The sequence below is a fragment of the Strigops habroptila genome, chromosome 1 (assembly GCF_004027225.2).
Source record: "Strigops habroptila isolate Jane chromosome 1, bStrHab1.2.pri, whole genome shotgun sequence".
Taxonomy (NCBI): Eukaryota; Metazoa; Chordata; class Aves; order Psittaciformes; family Psittacidae; genus Strigops; species Strigops habroptila.
In genome coordinates this window covers 99,940,640-99,958,877 of record NC_044277.2, presented here as the reverse complement: position 1 = coordinate 99,958,877, position 18,238 = coordinate 99,940,640, and the positions used below count along the sequence as shown (strand labels likewise).

General features: G+C 41.8%; 1 protein-coding gene across 1 annotated transcript in view; it reads right to left on the bottom strand.

Annotated features, from left to right (window-relative positions):
* Positions 1-18,238, bottom strand: part of OBSCN (obscurin, cytoskeletal calmodulin and titin-interacting RhoGEF) — a 183,000-nt gene that overhangs the window by 70,339 nt on the left and 94,423 nt on the right. The window contains 12 exon segments of the mRNA XM_030482854.1: positions 652-924; positions 1,603-1,875; positions 3,901-4,167; positions 8,622-8,888; positions 9,778-10,044; positions 10,852-11,118; positions 11,552-11,821; positions 12,379-12,645; positions 13,860-14,126; positions 14,666-14,938; positions 16,143-16,409; positions 17,635-17,901. Coding sequence (XP_030338714.1) covers positions 652-924; positions 1,603-1,875; positions 3,901-4,167; positions 8,622-8,888; positions 9,778-10,044; positions 10,852-11,118; positions 11,552-11,821; positions 12,379-12,645; positions 13,860-14,126; positions 14,666-14,938; positions 16,143-16,409; positions 17,635-17,901 — 3,225 coding nt within the window.

Genomic DNA, 18,238 nt, shown 5'->3' with positions numbered 1-18,238 from the left:
GGTGACCCACCTATGCCACCGTGGGAAAGAGTCAGACCTTGGGTGCAGGAATGGACATTGATGAATCATGGGTTTAAACTGCCCCATGAGGGAATTAGAGAACTATGATTTTTTTCTATTTGTGAAGTACTCCGAGAGCTATTAATTCTTGTATCTCATGCACAAGGTGCATGCTTCATGGATCTCACCCACATGAAGATTTTAATATGCAACTCATTAATCTGGAAAACTAGTTGTCCTGCACTTGAGAAGATTAGCATATTTCAAGGGGTTCTCTGCTGCCCTGGCTAATTTTTCCACATGTGCTCTAGTTCAGCTCCTTCCCATGTCCACGTTTGATGAGGGTGACATTGAACTCTGAGTAAACTGGTTTCCATCAGACTTTATGTTACATTTTACAAAAGACTGCAGCTAAAGAAAGTTGGTGAACATCTTTACCAACACTAGCCTGATATAATTTTCTTCTGATGAGATGGACCATTTCTGGTCAAAGACCAAGTTACCCAAGCAGCATCTTCTCTGACTAAGAACACTAGCTTAGGATGCAAGGCAAAGAGAAAAGAATCAGCACAAAGATTAGAAAAATCAGTATTGTAGCTCAATAAAGTCTGAGATTTCAAGTGCCATTGGTCTTGAACAACAGACACTCACCTATCACAGATAACTTGGCTGATGCAATTGCTTCCCTTGAAGCAAAAGTCACCTCTCCAGTATGATGAGGTTGGGCATTTTTCAGGATAAGTTTGTATTTGTTTCCATCTGCTTGTACCTCCCAGTCCTCATCTGACTGGATCTCTACATCATTACAATACCAGGCAACTTCAGTAATTGGCACAGCTTCACTTAGAACGCAACTAAATGTAGCTTTCTCCCCCAGAGGGACTTCTACGTCTGTGAGAGGCTGCAAGATCTGTAGGCGCCATTCTGCAGATAAAAACAGGTGATAAGCCCTCAATTACAGGAACAAATAAAAGCAAAAGATTTTGTGAATATTTATGCTGAAGCTCTGGACAATCTGGCCTTGAAAACCAAGGTATCATTAAAAGAGAGGCTATGTATATCACTAGAACAGAAAGTATCACTGGGGACTGAAACTTCAAAAACCTTTCAGGAGCAAAACCCAACATAGCAATGTATTTCCTTCCCAAGTAGCAGAAAACCACAATGAAGATACTATGCTATGACTGAGGATGGCTGTTCTTGTACTCTGAAGGGTTCTAATCCCCACAGGGGTCTCCAGTAGTTGCATAAAAGATAATCTTTCAGAGATAATGTTTTTACTGATAAAACTCTCATCTTTAAAGCCCTCAAGTACTTATAAACACAACTCAACTCAGCAGAATAATGACAACTGTAAGACAGTTCTTTGCTGCTAACTCATTACCAGCTGATGCTGCTTATATCCATGTCATAGCGTATGGAACATGGGGAAAAAAAGGAAATTGTAAAATATCATCCATTTTTTTGTGTGGGAAGAAGATTTAGCTGAGAAGCAAGTAACAAATGCAATTCTTCCTCTCTGCTACTCATCATGTTTTCCTTGTTCATTTGCTCTTTCCAACCAGAAATGTAAGACTCCCTGTGCACGAGCGCTTCAGTTACCTTTCACTGTCAGGAAGGCTGAGGTCACTGCATCGCTGCACATAAAAGTCACCCTGCAGCTGTCCCGGGGAGTTAGGTTCTTCAGCAGCAGGAGATGCCTGAGCCCATTTTCAAAGTAAACCATTTCAGTGTTTTCTGTAGTTTTGGCAGGTTCATCATCAATCAACCAGTTGTAATTGTAGCACTCAGGCTTGGAAAGATAACATTCAAACAGGGCTTCCCCTCCTTCCACAGTTTCCACATTCTCCAAGCCCTGGACAATGCTGTTCTTGGCTAGCAAAGAAGGACAATGAATAGTATTAATTGTTTGGCCATGCATATCTGAATTTTAACAAGCCTTGGAGCACTGGATGATTCCCACTGCTGGAAAGCTGATAGAAAGGACGTGGATGTGATAAGCTGTGCTTGTAGGTTTAATTACTAATTTCAACCACTCTCTAACACAATACTGTATTTAAAAACATTTTAAGTAGTGAGATAGTTTAAAAACAACGATAAACCTCTAAGATGTCTAGTATTTCATCTAATGCTTCCGCCTGAAACCTGACTTCTGTTTTTACAAGTAAAGAACAAAAGAGTGGTGTTCATATGAATCAGGCCAATAGTCAATAGGAAGGGATAGCTCAGGAAGATAAAGTATAATCAAATTCCTTCTGTCCCACAGTAGGAAACACTTCCCACATATGTTCCAGGCAGCACAATTATCATCGTAACTGGGAAGATTTGAATCCACTGATAGCTCATGATAAAATCTTTCTACCTTTCTTGCAAAGGAAGTATGAGAGAATATTATAGCTGGCTAAGCCATAGTGACGGTAATCTGCATTAACAAGTCTGCCTCTGGGAAACACACAGGAAGTTAAAATCTGTATTAACAGTATTTTGCATGGTAGATTCTGAATTATTATAGAAGCTCTGTGATAATGTATTAGGTTTATTTTCACATGCGTGTGTAGTGAATCGTGTGGTCAGAAACATGCATGTATCTACACAACCATCTGCATGCATTGGTTGGCATTTCTATCAGACTGATACAAAATTAAATGTGGGCTGGTGCATGCCAATATAGTTTGTGTCAGACCAGCTACATGGACAAATACATGCACAACAGTGGGAACACACGCTTGAGTAAATATAGTTTACACAAATGCCAATACCATACAATGGTCAGCATGACCTATAATATAAACCAACACCCTGAGACATTCCTGTTTAGATCTCTGTAACTATTATGTGGAACTGTTCTAATCAAAAAGAACAGAAAAAAAATTAACAATTTATTTAATAGGAACCCCCCCAACCATGAATTACTAAAAAAAATAAATAAATCTGTACTTAATAATAATACTTATGGATAATAATGAGGGTTTTGTAAATCCTTGGAGGAAGTATAATTTTGTTAGAACAAATCCAAGCTGTTTATTTGTGCACTTTTTTGGCACTGTTTTCCCTAACTACAAAAAACAGCTAATTGTAAATCCTACCTCCTCTAGGATGCTTTTAGATTACGTTCATTAACATCTTTTAAAATCCCTAAAATGGAAAGTGCCTGTCAATGTAGAAAATATTATAATAAATAATACCCTACTCTTCTGTACTAACAACTTTGGTTAAGCAAGAAGGCATAATTGTCACAAATATTCTGAAATCGAATAAGAACCACTGCTTTATTGATTACATTGATCCACCTAGTGACCAAAACCAATTATTCCATAAACAGCAGGGGAAAAAAAAGAAACATCAATATAAAATTGTAATCCTATTGTTAATATTTTTATTCACTGTTTCTCAGGGCCCTCACAAATGCTGATGCCAAGTGAGAAGGAAGGTAATCCCTGAGTGATCAGTATTTGAAGTAAGTAAAATATTAAGCTACCTTAGCTTAGCTGAAAAGAAAATTAATTTACACACTATCCGTTACTGTGTGTAAAAAGCATTCTGTAACAGCAAAAAGAAGTACTCCAATCATTCTTTTGGACCAACATTAATCTGTGATTTTGCAATAATTCAGCAAGACACATCCCATTGCACTGATGTTCCAGTTCATTGTAGAAGAGGCATGATGTGCAAGTGCTGTAATAAGTGAGCATTAATTAGAACTAAGCTTCAGTCAAATGCTGCAGTTTCATATTCAGTTCCCATTAACTCCAAACTACTTTTATCATCATTATCAGTACTGGAGTGGACACCAAAAAGTGGGTATCTTATGTGTCAGTTATCAAGAGGTGCTGCCATGATTTTTCCACCTCTTTTATTTGGAACCCATGATAGTCTTCCTCTTTGGCTGGAAGACCTCACCTTGAACATCAAGTGTAGCCATCACTTTAATGCCTTCAGCTTCACAAGAATAGATGCCAGTGTCTTCTGGTACCGTAGGTTCAATTTTTAGCATGCTTACATTCCAGTCCTGATCGATAATCACTCGCTGCCCATCTGCATGTATTTCCTGATCATTTTTCTTCCATATGGCGTGTACTGGCCTAGAATATTGGCATACGAACTCTGCTGTGCCATCTTCATCAACAGTTATATCCTGCATGGGACTGACCACTTCAATGGTTGGATCTGTTAACCAACACGTCAGGAAGGACATGCATTAGTGGATCCTCATGGAGATTGCAATTAATGATTTTTGACAAGCACAGAGCCTGTGAGGAGCAAGCAGAATGGCAGTGCAAGCAGGAAGCTGACTGGGCACACAGGGGATTAGCAGTTTAGTCTGTGCTTGTGTCAGCATCAAGCAGGATTGAAGCAAAACTGGTACATTAGAATATAAGAATCACACTGGAAAATGGGCCATCAGCAGTTAAGGTTTGTGCTTTAACAGTCCTGAATATGAACTTCTGTGCATAACATCTGCTGGAGTTCCCTCCAGGCTTTTTTTTCCTCCCAGCATTGCTGAAATCCTCTAGCCTGGGAAGCACTGGATGTGAAACACTTCTGCTTCCCAGAATGTGGCAGGAGCACAAGTGTGAGACAGAGAACTGCAATGAATGGGCTGCTGTGAATGGTTGCCTGCAACTCTCATCCTCACATAGCAATAGGAAAATACCACAAACGCTACTGAAGACTCTGTGTATGAGCAAACTGCAACCAATCATTGGAAATAAATGCAGCACTCAAATGCAAATGCTCATTCCTGTCCTGTGCTGGCTATATGTCAGGAGTCATTGGCAGCATGAGGACCAAAGATCCAGAACAACTGCAACAAAAAAGAGCACTTCACAGGAGACAGGTACTTATTGTTTTAATTAACCATGTGTTCCTCTGTAGCAGAGACATAGTTTGAGGGAAAAGTAATATGATTTTCATTACAGCAACTGAAAGTAGAGTTGTAGCATGAATCATTGCAACCTCAGAGAGCCTACAAAATGCTGAAAGCAGCTGGGCATGCAGCTCCTCTGAAAAGGTGAGATCCATGAGGCTGCTTTTAAGCATGCAGTCTTTCTCTTAAAATATTAGTTCTGCTTCTTGGGAGGTAGCCGTAGGGCACAGCAGATACATCTAACCTCAAAATATTGTGAAAGCACCCAAGGAGTTCCTCCTGAGATGTCAAATTGGACCACCCACATACAACTGCAAAACATACGCTAAAAAGAAAAATCTCAGAGAAATCTGAAAATGGAACTCTCTTTGCAACATCCTTCTCAGCAGAACTATGTCAACTTGCCCCCCAGATTGATAGGGCTACAATGAGACATAAAAAGATGACAGAGAAAGCTGATCTATGTCCTTATCTTACAAATAGCTGTTCCGATCATAAGCCAGCTACAATAAACTACACTGGTCTTGTCTGGAATGCTCCTGTTGAGACTGGTGAATCAGGCTGAGGATTTGGGATGCTACTAGCAGACTTTGGGAAGCAAGGATGGTTTTCAAATGTCTTTTGGAAACTTGCTGCAAGGCTTGATCCTGCTCCTTAAGGCTTCCTCTGCCACTCTTCTGGCGTGTGTGTTCATGGAAAGGAGGCATCAGTGTCAGATTGTGGGGATGTTTTGGTTACACCAGGGCTGAAGAAACCAGGAGGTATCTGTGCAGCTGGGGAGTAAAATACCATCTCCTTTCATAAGACGCAGATGTGCTCCTCACAGCAAATGTCACCTGTGGTCTTGGAGAAGGAAGGTGTCCTGGTTCCATTGTCCCATTGGTCTTTGCCAGTGCTAGGCTAAGACCTTGGTGGCTCACTGATGCAGAATGGCAGAAAGCTCTCTGGGACTTGGGAGTCAATGTGTACACTGGGACCTGGAATTCCCACGCTGCCCAAAGGGGTCAGAAGGTGGCGGCAGCTCTTTCAACCTTTTCCGTTTTCCCCTACCATACAGGAAGATGCCATCATGCTGTGCCACTGAATGAATGCAGTTGTAGGGCAGTGATACTGTGAAGGCCCAACAAGGAAAGCTGTCATGAGGTCTCACTTGCTATAGAATATATCCAGTTACAAGCATGCTTTACACTAGGAGAATGGGGCACATGAAGTAGAGAGAAAATCAGTTTGTTCCTTGATGAAGAACAAGGCATGGACAGCTAGACAGACTGAAATACACCTAGGTCAAAGACAGATCTATTTTTAAACTTCCAGACAAAATAAAGTGCTTTAAATCGGCTATTAACACAAACACAAATTTTACTTTCTTATTAAGTCAAGTGTTACTGAGCACAGTATAACTGGGGTATTATTTAAATACCTTTCACATTCTAATCCATTTATAGTCATATACTACCATGATTCATGTTCACATTTAAGAAATCCTGCCTAGATAGAAGCACAAAATATCCACATACATATGTGTGCTAGCATGAGCTGTGGGGTTGGCCTAAACGATCTCCAGAGGTCCCTTCCAACATCAATAATGCTGTGTTGTTGTGAAATGAAAACTTTTCAGGAGCCCTTTATTTGACTGAGTAGAATACCTAATGATGCATTTATTTTTAATTTATGTTTTAGGCCCACTGGAGTTCTTTGCCTGGATAGCTCAGAACCAGGCTCTATCTCTGAAAATGTGAAACTCAAAATTGACAGAAATGGACATGGGATTTGTAGGGTTTGCACTCGATGTTGTTGCTGCTTCATTCTGATATTAGGAAGAAGTGAATTTGGCATTTTATCTGACAGCTAAATTTTCTGAATGGACAGGGGGCATATACAGAGAAGGAAACATCAACCACCCGCTACAATCCCGTACTGTGGATCATTCATATTATGGTAGAATGAATTATGGTCTACCATATTATGGTAGTCCAAAACCAGGACAGACAGTTATAGCATTGATGTAGATTTCAATAAAGAACTCTTAACCCTTCATATCTCCACATATATAAATCCCTTTTCCAAGCTAGGAATAAGCATTACTTTTGTCTGAAAAATAAAAGCTTTTCCCAATGGCTATAAAAGGATTGGATGTGAAGGAGCTTGCTTTATCAGATCTGGAGCTCAGTGTTATTTGCAGCTTGTGGCTACCCTTACCAAATGAGAAAAATATTTATCAAACAGACCAGAAAGCTTTACTAGTGCAGTGATGACCATTACTATTCTGGCAGTCAACAAACAAGGCTCATTTTGTCACTGTGTTACTGCAATGTCATATACCCTTTGGTTTCCAGGAAGAGCTCTGGAGCCATCAATATAACAGCCCAAAGTCTTGTCTTGGGAACATACTGAGCTCAGCACCAGTAGCCTAGCCATGGAGCATCACAGTGGTAATTTTATGAATTTCCAGCTACATAATATTTGTGGTATTATAGAAACAGTTACAGGGGGAATAAAAGAAATCGGTGTTACCACAGTGGTTTATGTTCAGCTCTACTTTGAGGTCAGGAGAAAGCAGCAGCCCTGATCCTGCAATCCCTTCCTCACCTGAACCACTCTAAAAAACGATGTGGTTGTACCTCTAAGACTTCTGGCATAAGTATGTGTGTCTTGCAGAAGTGGAGGGTTGCAGAATACAGAAGAAACGTTAAGGGATTTGGTAAGGGTAGCCTGGAAGGCAGAAGCACTAGCGCACTGAGCAAGTCCAGAGGTGGCCATGTGTTTCTTTCTAAGAAATACCTTTGACTAATAATTTAGCTGTAGATATAAGGGACCCAGCTCTGAAGGTGACAGTGCCCGAGTCATGGCATGCCACATCATTTAGGGTTAAAGTGTGGATTATCCCATCCTGCTCAGAGATTTCAGTCACAAAGTTGTTGTGAAGGGGAGATCCATCGAGCCACCACTGCACGTTCTTCACGCCTGGGTGCGAGAGCTCGCAGGTGAATGTGGCTGACTCACCAACAAAGACGTCTGTGTTCTTTAAACCAGAAACTATGACTGCTGCTTCTTCTGTATAACAGAGCGAGAGAAGGTGCCAAAGGAAAACAAAAGCATGAACATATACATGTCACTTCCAGCAGACTAGCCCAAGAAACAGTGCAAGTTGTCCAGAAGAGTTAAACTTGTAATGCTGTTCCAGGGAAAAAAAAAGAACTACATTTTTCTTTAAGGGATTTAGAAATCACCTTCCATTCTTCACTTGCTTGCAAGCACAGTGTGTGTGTGCAAACACTGTTTTTTTGGGAGAAAATTCTACTCCATGACCAAGTCATGACTGGCTTTCCTGTGTGTGGCAACCATGTGCACTGACATTGTATGAGGTGGGAGGAAGAGAGGTAGCTTAAGATTTAAATATTTACTTGCAGCACTTTAAAAGAGTACTAAAAATAACAATGATAGAAGCTGTAATCAGTAATAACAAGAATTTCTGTATTTTTTATCACCACTGCTCAAGCAAATAATTTTTCAGCAGTACCACCATCTACTATGGTACATAGTACAGTCACTACTTTGAACTACCTTAAATTATAAACCTTGGTCCAACCTCAGCCTGCAGGTAAGAGTTTATATCATCATTGAAATCAGGAAAGAAATTAATGGACTTTCAACTGTTTGCATCTGAGGCAAGTTTGGCCAATTACTGTCAAAGATTTTGGAACAAGAAATCCAGGCAGCAAACTCGGAACATTTCTGCCACATTTCACCTTACCTTGCACATACACAGAAGCTGTAGTGATCTCGTAACCAGTGCTACAGGTATAATCCCCACAATCATCAGGCTCTATACCATGGATGACCAGCTCAGCAATTCTGCCTTTCAGCTTCATCTCGTACTTGTCACAGGGCTGAATGACCACCCCTCCTTTTCTCCACTCAACAGGGGCATCAGGCTTGGAGATCTCACAGCGCAAGACAGCTGTTCCGCCTTCTTCAGACTCTACGTTTTTCAGCTCTTCGTTAAACAGCACAGGTAGTACTGTAGTAGAGAAGCAGCTTCATCAGTGATACTGCTCAGAGGTGAGAAACTTGCTGCAACTTCTCCAGCTTGGCAGTTCCCCTCTTTCCCACAACTTGCCTGTTGGTAATGCCAAGCTCGGAGCGGGATTTTGAGTTGTGCCATTTCAGTGCACTCATCAGATCATCCTCTAATACTATGAGGGTGTCCACTGCTGCTCCATAAAGGATTGCCATAGGTCACAGGACCGCTAAGGGGGTTCACATGGGCAAATCTACAATTTTTAGTGTGAGCAGGTAGAGGCACAACAGTACCAATCACAACATTTGGGCATTTAATCGCTGAAACCACACACTCTGAGCAGGAGCTCATTATGATGGCTAAACTCAGGATTTAAAAGCATGATCTTGTTGCTCAAGTCAACTTAGTATGACCAAGCACTCTTAGTATAAAATGAATAAAACTATAAAATCCAAAACCACAGCCACTGGAAAAAGGCAGAGAGCCACAATTCTTGGGCTGCTCAAGCACAAGTAGATATAATGGCTTTATTTAAAATAGGCGTGTTCTATGTATGGTGAAATACTCCAGTCTCTTATTGTCAGGCAGCAGGCAAGTTTTCTAACTGCTCTTGTACGTATTTGTCATTAGCAGCAGCTGTAATTTTGCTCGCAGCTCTCACAATGTGATTAAAATTGCAACTGCAGAAATAGAATTGGGTTTAAAAGGCACTAAATTCTTCTTTGAAGAACAGATTGCAGATCAAACAACTTTCTGCAGTTGTAATTCACAGATTATTCACAAATTATCAGATTTTTTAATGATAATTCAGTGATAAAACCTCCATATCACCCCTACGGAGGGCAGCCACAGCCATAACTTCTCTGCCTTCAAGCAAGGCTTCTCCTACCTTTGACTTGCAATGATGCAGTGGTCTGCTGATCCCCCGAGTCGCATGTATAATCGCCAGCATCCTGAACCTCAGCATCATAGATGAAGAGCTCAACACGTGTTCCTTCTTGCCGGATCTCATACTTGTCACTTGACTGCAGCACCCTATCTCCCTTCCTCCATTCCACAGGTGCGTTGGGTTTCGTCAGCTCACAGTGTAGCATGACTGTGCCCCCTTCCTCCACCTCCTCATTTTTCAGCCAGCATTTGAAAAGCACAGGCAGGGCTTGAAAGGGGAGATGGTGCAAAGAGAAAAAAAACGGGTGAAGAAAAAATAGAAAATAGAAGAATGTTTTGCTTTTAAGGTACTGAGAATGCCATTCATGAAGTTCATGCACAATTCTGGCTGCATTTACCTAAGAAGAGGTAGGCATCCCTGCTCCTGTCAGCATTAAGCCAGAGAGAGCTGCATTTCTCTCCCCAGATCTTAGACTTCTTTTCACAAGGAATTCCCGAATAACTTCAATAATAATTTCTGAAGCCCAGATGGTTTTTCCTCCCCAAAATAAAACTATGGAACAGGATAAAAGCACTCAAAGAATATATACCTGCAAACTTAAGGCTTCAGATCATGAAGCTAGGGATGAATTCTAGAACAATTAAACCTCACAGGATCTTTGGTGGTCTTCCATGGGTGGAGATTCCTCCACTCCTCTGGATCCCAGTTCCAGAGTCTGGCCACCCCTTCATTGTGAAAGGTTGAGGTTTTTCCCCAGTCTGGATTTCTCCTGTTGCAGCTTGCACTTGTTGCCTCTCATCTGTTTTCTGAGCAAGAAAAATCTCTCTCCTCTGTAGACCCTCATTAGGAAGCCATAAACAACAGCAACTGGGTCCTGCCTCAACCTTCTCTTCCCTGTGCTGAACAAACCCAGCTCTCCTGTCCTCTCCTTATACATCATGTGCATCCCCCTGACAAACTTGGTGGCCTCTATTGCACTCACTCCAGTACCGCAATGCCTGTTTTGTACCAGAGAGCTGTAAAAATTGACACACACACCTCTCTCACTGCTGCTGAGCAAAATGGAAAACATACCTTTAACCTCTAGCCTGGCAGTGGTCTTCCCATCAGCTGTGTGGCAGCTATACTCCCCTGAGTCCGCATGGTTCAAATCGTGAATGACCAGCACGTGCACATTCCCCTCCTGCTTGATGCTACACTTCTGGCTGGAGCGGATCACCGATGTGCCTTTCTTCCACTCCACTGGGACATCAGGCTTGGACACTTCGCAGGACAAGTGAGCCGTGCCACCCTCCTGTAGCTCCAAGCTGCGGAGTGCCTTTACAAAGGTGACCGGAGCTACTGTGGGGAAGAGGGTACCTACACTGCTGCAACCGCTTAATCCAGCATTGCCCCCAGATCAGAACTGGGTGCCTATTTGTAAGAGCAAGTAGTGACAGGACAAGGGGGAATGGCTTTAAACTGCAAGAGGGTAGATACTTAGATCAGATATAAGGAAGAAGTTCTTCCCTGTGAGGGTGGTGAGGCCCTGGCACAGGTTGAGCAGAGACGCTGTGGCTGCCCCATCCTTGCTTCACTCTATGGACTATAAAAAGGACTGAAATGACTAGCTCAGCTGTATATCTCTGACTGTTAAATACCTAAATTAGGTTAGCAGAATCTCCCAAAATTTCCAAGGACCCCTCCTCCCAAATACACCTCTCCTGAAGCTAAAATAATGTTGACAGTGCTTACCAGTACCTGCTCAATCCCTCTTCCTAGGAGGGTTGCTCACCTTGAACTGTTAGCTGTGCCGCTGAGGTATGCTGCCCCACTTTGAAACTGATGGGCCCACAGTCTTCTAGTGTCACCTTCCTCAGGATCAAAGTGTGACGCGTCCCTTGGACTCTGATCTCATTCATTTCATTGGATTGCAGGGGAACATCCCCCAGGAACCACTGGGTCTCCTGAGTTGTTTCCCGGGACAGCCTGCATTCAAACACTGCATCTTCTCCTTCACGCAAAGTGACATCCTTCAGCACCTCCACTATGGTTGCTGCTGGTTCTTTATGGAAAGGTCAACAGAGTTTGATATTTACTTTCAAGTGATGCTTCCTAGGTCAAACATTTTGTTATGCTCTTTCTTGGCAGTACTATATTTTTTGAAAGAACAACCACAAAGCGCTAAGCACTAAGTGCATGGAAATGTAGTTACACGGGCATGTAGTAACACATTACGTTCTTACAGATGCATAATGTGTGTGTACCTACATATCATGCACAGATATATGATAGTCTATGAAGTCTGCATGTTATACCGCATTGTGTGCAGTATAAATATAAAATATATATTTATAATGCAATCTATGTATTGTGAAAACATTGTCAACAGATTTTAGTGGGTGACATTAACATTAAACCACAGAATCATTGACTAAAGACCCATTTCTGATTCCCTAGAGATAACTGACCCAGTTCTTATCCCTCTGAAATCACTCTTGTTTCTGAGATCCCCATGATTCAGTTTGGGCACAGGACAGTGTCTAGCTGTCAAATTACCTACTCATGTGCCCCTATCACAGTACCAAGCCCTGTTCAGCCCTTCCTCATGCAAAGCCCCACCTTTCACGAGCACAGATGCAGTGGTCTGCTGGTCCCCTGTGTCGCACATGTACTCCCCAGCATCAGCTTCACTCAGGTTGTGAATTGTCAGCTCAGCCATAGATCCAGCTTGATGCATCTTGTATTTGTTGCTTGGTCGCAGCACTGTCCCGGCCTTCTTCCACTGCACAGTGGCATTTGATTTTGAGATTTCACAGCTCAAAGTAATGGTGCCACCTGCTTCAGCTTGCTGGTTCTGGAGTGGTTGTGTGAAGGTTACTGGCAAAGCTAAACCAAGATAAATCAGAGGAAAAAAGGTTATGTTTCACTGGTGACTGTGTCACCAAGTCTTGTGTTTAATGAAACTATGGTGCTATTACAAAGTACGTCTAAACTCAATGCCAAAATTACTTTAAAGCCCAAACAAGGAATGACAAAAAATGCTGGATTTCCAGAAGCACTAAGCACTCTGCACTCCTGAAGAGTCACTGGACGCCGCTGGGAATGTGATTTCTCCTTACACAGGAGCAGTCATGGATATGGACTCTTGAGCGTCTAAGTGCAGGTATCTCCAAATGGGTATCAAAGGCACAACTCGAAAGCCTACGCCTGATGTCTAAGTTCTTGGGTGTTTGGGAGGGTGCATGGAGAAACATTATATAATGCCCCTCATTTGAAAACATCACCCAGAAGAGAGATGAACTATGGAAATCTCTGTACTGATGTGTATCACTCATGGGTTAAGATAGGGTTTTGATGGGTTGATTTACAATGTGTCTCATACAGAAGTTTAGTTCGTCTTGGTTTAGGACAGTGCATAGAGACACAAACGGACAGCTACCATCAAAGAATCCACTTAGAGCACAACTATTCTGGTACCATTGAATCCTGGAGTTAGTGTGATAGCAGGTAGGTGTGTGCCCTTCACGGGAAAGCCCTCAAGGGATATTTCAAAAGATGGAAGTTCCCAAAACCATCCTGGCTCCTCTTCATTTCTGCTGATATCTCAGAAAGAGTCACCTTAATACTTTATTGGTAGGAGAGTTTTTTATAAAAAATTGATATATTGCACACTAAACCTATTTTTAAGACCCTAGGGACTGGAATTATTTAGATGCCTTGCTTGTCAGCTGAAGTTGAGTGCCCAAGTAAGTTTGACCACTTTACTTTTGAGCACCATTTTCCCAGGTGGAACTCAAAAGTTGGTTAAGCATAAAAAATGGTCCTATGCTAATTTCAGTTCCAGCCTTGGTTTTCTGAGTGACAGAAAGAGGCCCTTGGGTCTAGGATTGTGGAAGCAGTTACTGCATTTGGATCTCTTCATGTTCATTGCTCTGGACACCACAGGACTTAACTTCTGAAAGCAAAAGGGCTTAGCTGCTTTATGCCACCAAAGTACATGTGAAATCAAGGACAGTAGATAGCACCCTCTTGCTAGTACTAAGCTAAGGAACCGGAACAAGTTTCTCATCTTAAAAAGAAAAGAAAACAAAACAACCTACCTTTAACAGTTAAAGTGGCTGTTGTTTGTTCGTTTCCATTATCACAGGTATATTTGCCAGAGTCTTCTGGGTTTAAGTGATAAATCTTTAAAGTATGAATTGTTCCTTCCTGCCTGATTTCATACTTGGAGCTTGAGGAAATCACCTGAGTGTCCTTCTTCCACATCACCACAGCTTTAGCCTGGGAGACCTCGCAGCACAGAATGGCTGTTTCTTCTTCCTGCAGTTCTATGCTCTGCAATTTCTGCTTAAAGACTGGAGGTGGCACTGAAATTACAGGCACAGCAAAGGCATTTACAGTCACCTTTATCTTGTTTCTCTGTGGTGTTAGAGCTACAGCTGAACAGTTGTGTATTAAAAAAACCCACTTTAATTTCTGTGTTATATATTGTGGGGTTAAAGCAAACTTCAAAGAGAGAAGAAGGATGTTTGACTGAGAATTTCTTCAAAACACTGTTTAGAGAAAGAAAAAGAAAGCTTTTCTTCCAAAGGAGAAAAAAAAACAAATGGGAGAGGAGAAGCAATGACAAATAGAAATCTATCCATCCAACTAGTAGAGCCAACCTAGTAATTTCTTTTAGAAACCAGTTAGCTTTGGGACCCTGGTGACATATTCACTGTGTCTCCACAGAGATGACAGTCTATGAGACCTCATCAGTACATTAGGTATGCTCTGAAGCACAAGCACCCTACTCACACAAGTTAATAAGGAGTGAATGATGGCCTTGAATTTACTATTAGCATAAGCAAAAAGTCACCTTTTCTCATCAATCCTGTTCCCTTCCCATGTCACAGAGAGACCTTACCTTTTACCATGAGCTCTGCTGTTGACATGTGGGGTCCCACTCGGAAAGTCACAGTGCCGATGTCCTGCTCAGTCACCTTTCTTAATGTCAGAGTGTGACTCATTCCTTTTTCCACTGAGATCTCATTCATTTCATTATTTTGCAGAGCAACATCCTGTAGCTTCCATTCAACATCCCTTGCGTTCTCGTGAGAAACTTGGCACCGAAACGTTACATCATCCCCCTCAAACACCACCATGTCCTTTAGGCCACTCACGATGGTCACATCAGGTTCTGCAAAGAGTCCATCAGTCAATCCGTGAAAGGGGAAACATGGATCAAATCACAGAATCATTTAATAATATAGGTTGGAGTGGACTTCTGGAGGTCATCTGATCCAACCACTGCTCAAAGCAGGACCAGCCTACAGCAGGTTGCTCAGTACCTTGTCCAGTTGAGCTTTACCTCCAAGGATGGAGATAGCACAGCCTCTCAAATCACATCTCAAACTATATTGGCTCACTACTTCTAGTGTACATGGTAACACGGCCAATATTTTTCAGTCAGTGGTTTTATCACTTGCCCATTCTCAGAGATACATTGCATATTGATTTTTATTTTATGTTTAATTACATGTTTGATACTGTAATTGGGTGAATAAGGTATAAATGCCAGATGCAAAAATCAGGATTTTGAAATTTGTTACATTTGCACTTAGGTATCTTCAGAGAATAACATTAAAACCTGATCCCCTCTACTGTCTTTTTGCAAACAAAATTGCACATACTCTGTGCTGATGCTCCAAATTGGCTGGGGATCTGGTTGGCTCTGTGCTCTCAGCAGGACTTACTGAATTAGCATGAGCACATTTGCACTTCACTTAGCTTGAGTCCAGCTTCTAGGACAGCTGGGCCCCTGTGGATCTGTGCAAAGATCACACAGACAGACCGCAACAGGCAGAAGGTGTATGTACCCTGAATCTGCTGGGGAATGCCAGAGGAAAAGCAGTGCAATCTTCATCTGACCAAACACAGTACATATTCATGCAAGTGAGGTCACCATCTGCATGAAAAGTGGTGCAGCTGGGCATGATGCATCTACAATATCAAGTAGCCTGTAGAGATGCTGGTGGTGATTGTTCCACACTTGTGGTCCAACCTGAAAGCAAGCTCTGTCTATAAAACATTAAGGCCAGATGCAGTCGCCATGTGACTGGAAGCTGGGGGTGAACCATCTGTTCACTCACATGCATATGATGTCAAGCAAATATTTCAAGCTGTGAGTCAAAAATTACAGTTGCCTTATCCTCTCCTGTCCACAAAGCAAATCTTTGCTTTGGTGCATTCACTGACCATGATTTTTTTCATGATACCCTTTCTGTGCTCTATGTTTATCACAGTAGTTTAGGACAGTTATTTATCACAATTGGTAACAATTACACTGCAAAATCTTAGCATCCAACAGTGAAAATCCCCTTGCCCCAATAAACAGGTCTTGCCTTTCACAGTCAGTTTTGCAGAGCTCGTCTCATCTCCAGCCTTGCAAGAATACTCTCCAGCATCACCAGGCTCCAGGCGATGAACACGCAGCTCATGGAGGGTGCCGTCCTGCCACATTTCATACTTGGAGCTTGAGTGAAGAAGGACTCCATCTTTCCTCCACTCCACTGCTGCTTTGCTAATGGAAATCTCACAGCGCAGCCTGGCCGTTCCTCCCACTTCCCCTTCTTCATTCTTCAGCTGCTGCTTTAGATGGGGTTTGATGGCTGCAAAGTGAAAATTAATACGTGATGTTTTAGCTTGAATGCCAGGTCTGCACAACTCAGCACGAGGCACCTGGGGCCTGATGCTGCAGCACGAATTTGCATTAAGTGGTTATACAATAATAACAACCCTTTTTGCTGCATAAACAGATCTACATTGTGTATATATAGACAAGGAGAGAATCGGAAAGTTCACCAAGCATGTTTGTTTCCCATGAAGTCAAGGGCATCCACATAACACCCTTTGTACATCTGCTATGGATATTGGAAATTCCAACACACATAAAGATCTTTGCTAAGCAAAACCTGGTACTTTCTGATTAAAGCTAGCAAAAATCTATTATTTTTTATAGAAAATCTCATTACTTCCAACACTGTAAAGATGTAAAGCTTCAAACACATTTCTGATTTCTCTGCTATTTTCAAGAACCTAGACTATCAACAGTGAGTCCTTCCAGATGACGTGCTAACAAATGGACCACATTTATTCAAGCAGGTCATGGAACAGCTCAGACAACAGCTTGTCATTGATGAAAACTAGAAGGGAATATCCATCGCATATGTGTCACAGCAGTTGTAAAAACAAGAATCTCAGTGCTTGTGGTTCCTCTGTCTAAACCATAGTGTGATACATGTAAAGCAGTCACAGGGCTCTTTCACTTGTAGTTTACCCAGTGGCTGCTGATGTGGCGTGAAAGGCTGTGGCTTAGGTCAGAGCCACAAGTTCCACCCAGCAATTTGAGATGACCACAAACATTTCACAGACAGGGATTAATCACAGGCAGTATTCCTGGTTTGTGTAAACACAGTGTTCTCAGGATCTTCACGGGAAGGCATTACAGAGATTGAAAACAGTAAATTTTTTAAATGCTTTTGTAAATGATTTATGATTAGTTATTGATTCAACTGAGCCAGCAATGAATGCAAAGTGCCAAAAATAAAGATCTATTAGAATTTCAAAATCCCCATGATGCAGAGTTTCTTGCTTTTATCATATAAGAGGAAAGGGTCAATACACCGTATGCTGTGCTTTATAGGCTTAAATAGCTATTCTACAAATCCTGTCCCACAAGATCCACTTTTCTGTATTCTGGCTTATGTCTGGGCACCTGCTTCCCTCATTATCTTAACTTCTGGAGGGGCTTAGTCACCAATAAAGAAAAGAATGTAATTCACACAATTTCATAAATCCCTTTTATCTTCTCTTCTATCTTGATGCAATGCTAACCATTCACTCTGAGGACCGCTGAGCTCTGTTGGTCTCCTGTATCACATGTGTAATCAGAGGCATCTTCTGGTTCTACATTATGAATCACAAGTTCAGCTGTGCGACCACTTAATTTAATATCATATTTGGCGCATGGGAAGATCTCCATGGTGCCTTTCCTCCACTCCACTGTTGCATTATCCTTTGTCAGCTCACACTGGAATTTCACCACAGCTCCTTCTTCTGCCTCCTTGTCTTTCAGCTCCTTTTTGAAAAGAACTGGCAGAGCTAAAGGGGAGGGGAAAAAAAAGAAGCAACAGGAGCTTTTATTGAAGCCTGAGTCAAGTCCTGGTTAACACAGTTAGATTGACACTTTGGAGAACAAGATATTGTGCTTCAAGTGCTATATTCCTAGGCAGGATCCATGTTTTCTAATTTGCCTGGAGCCTATAGGAGATCTTGCTGTGTTAGAAGCAGCCATCTGAACTTATAACATTTATTTCCTTTGTTCCTTGACTCAGATCCTTGCCAGGGTGGAATTTTTTTAATTAATTTATCCTTCAGTTGACTTAACAATGGTCTCAACAGTAAAGAAGTTCAAAACTTCATGAACAGCCTTGGCAGA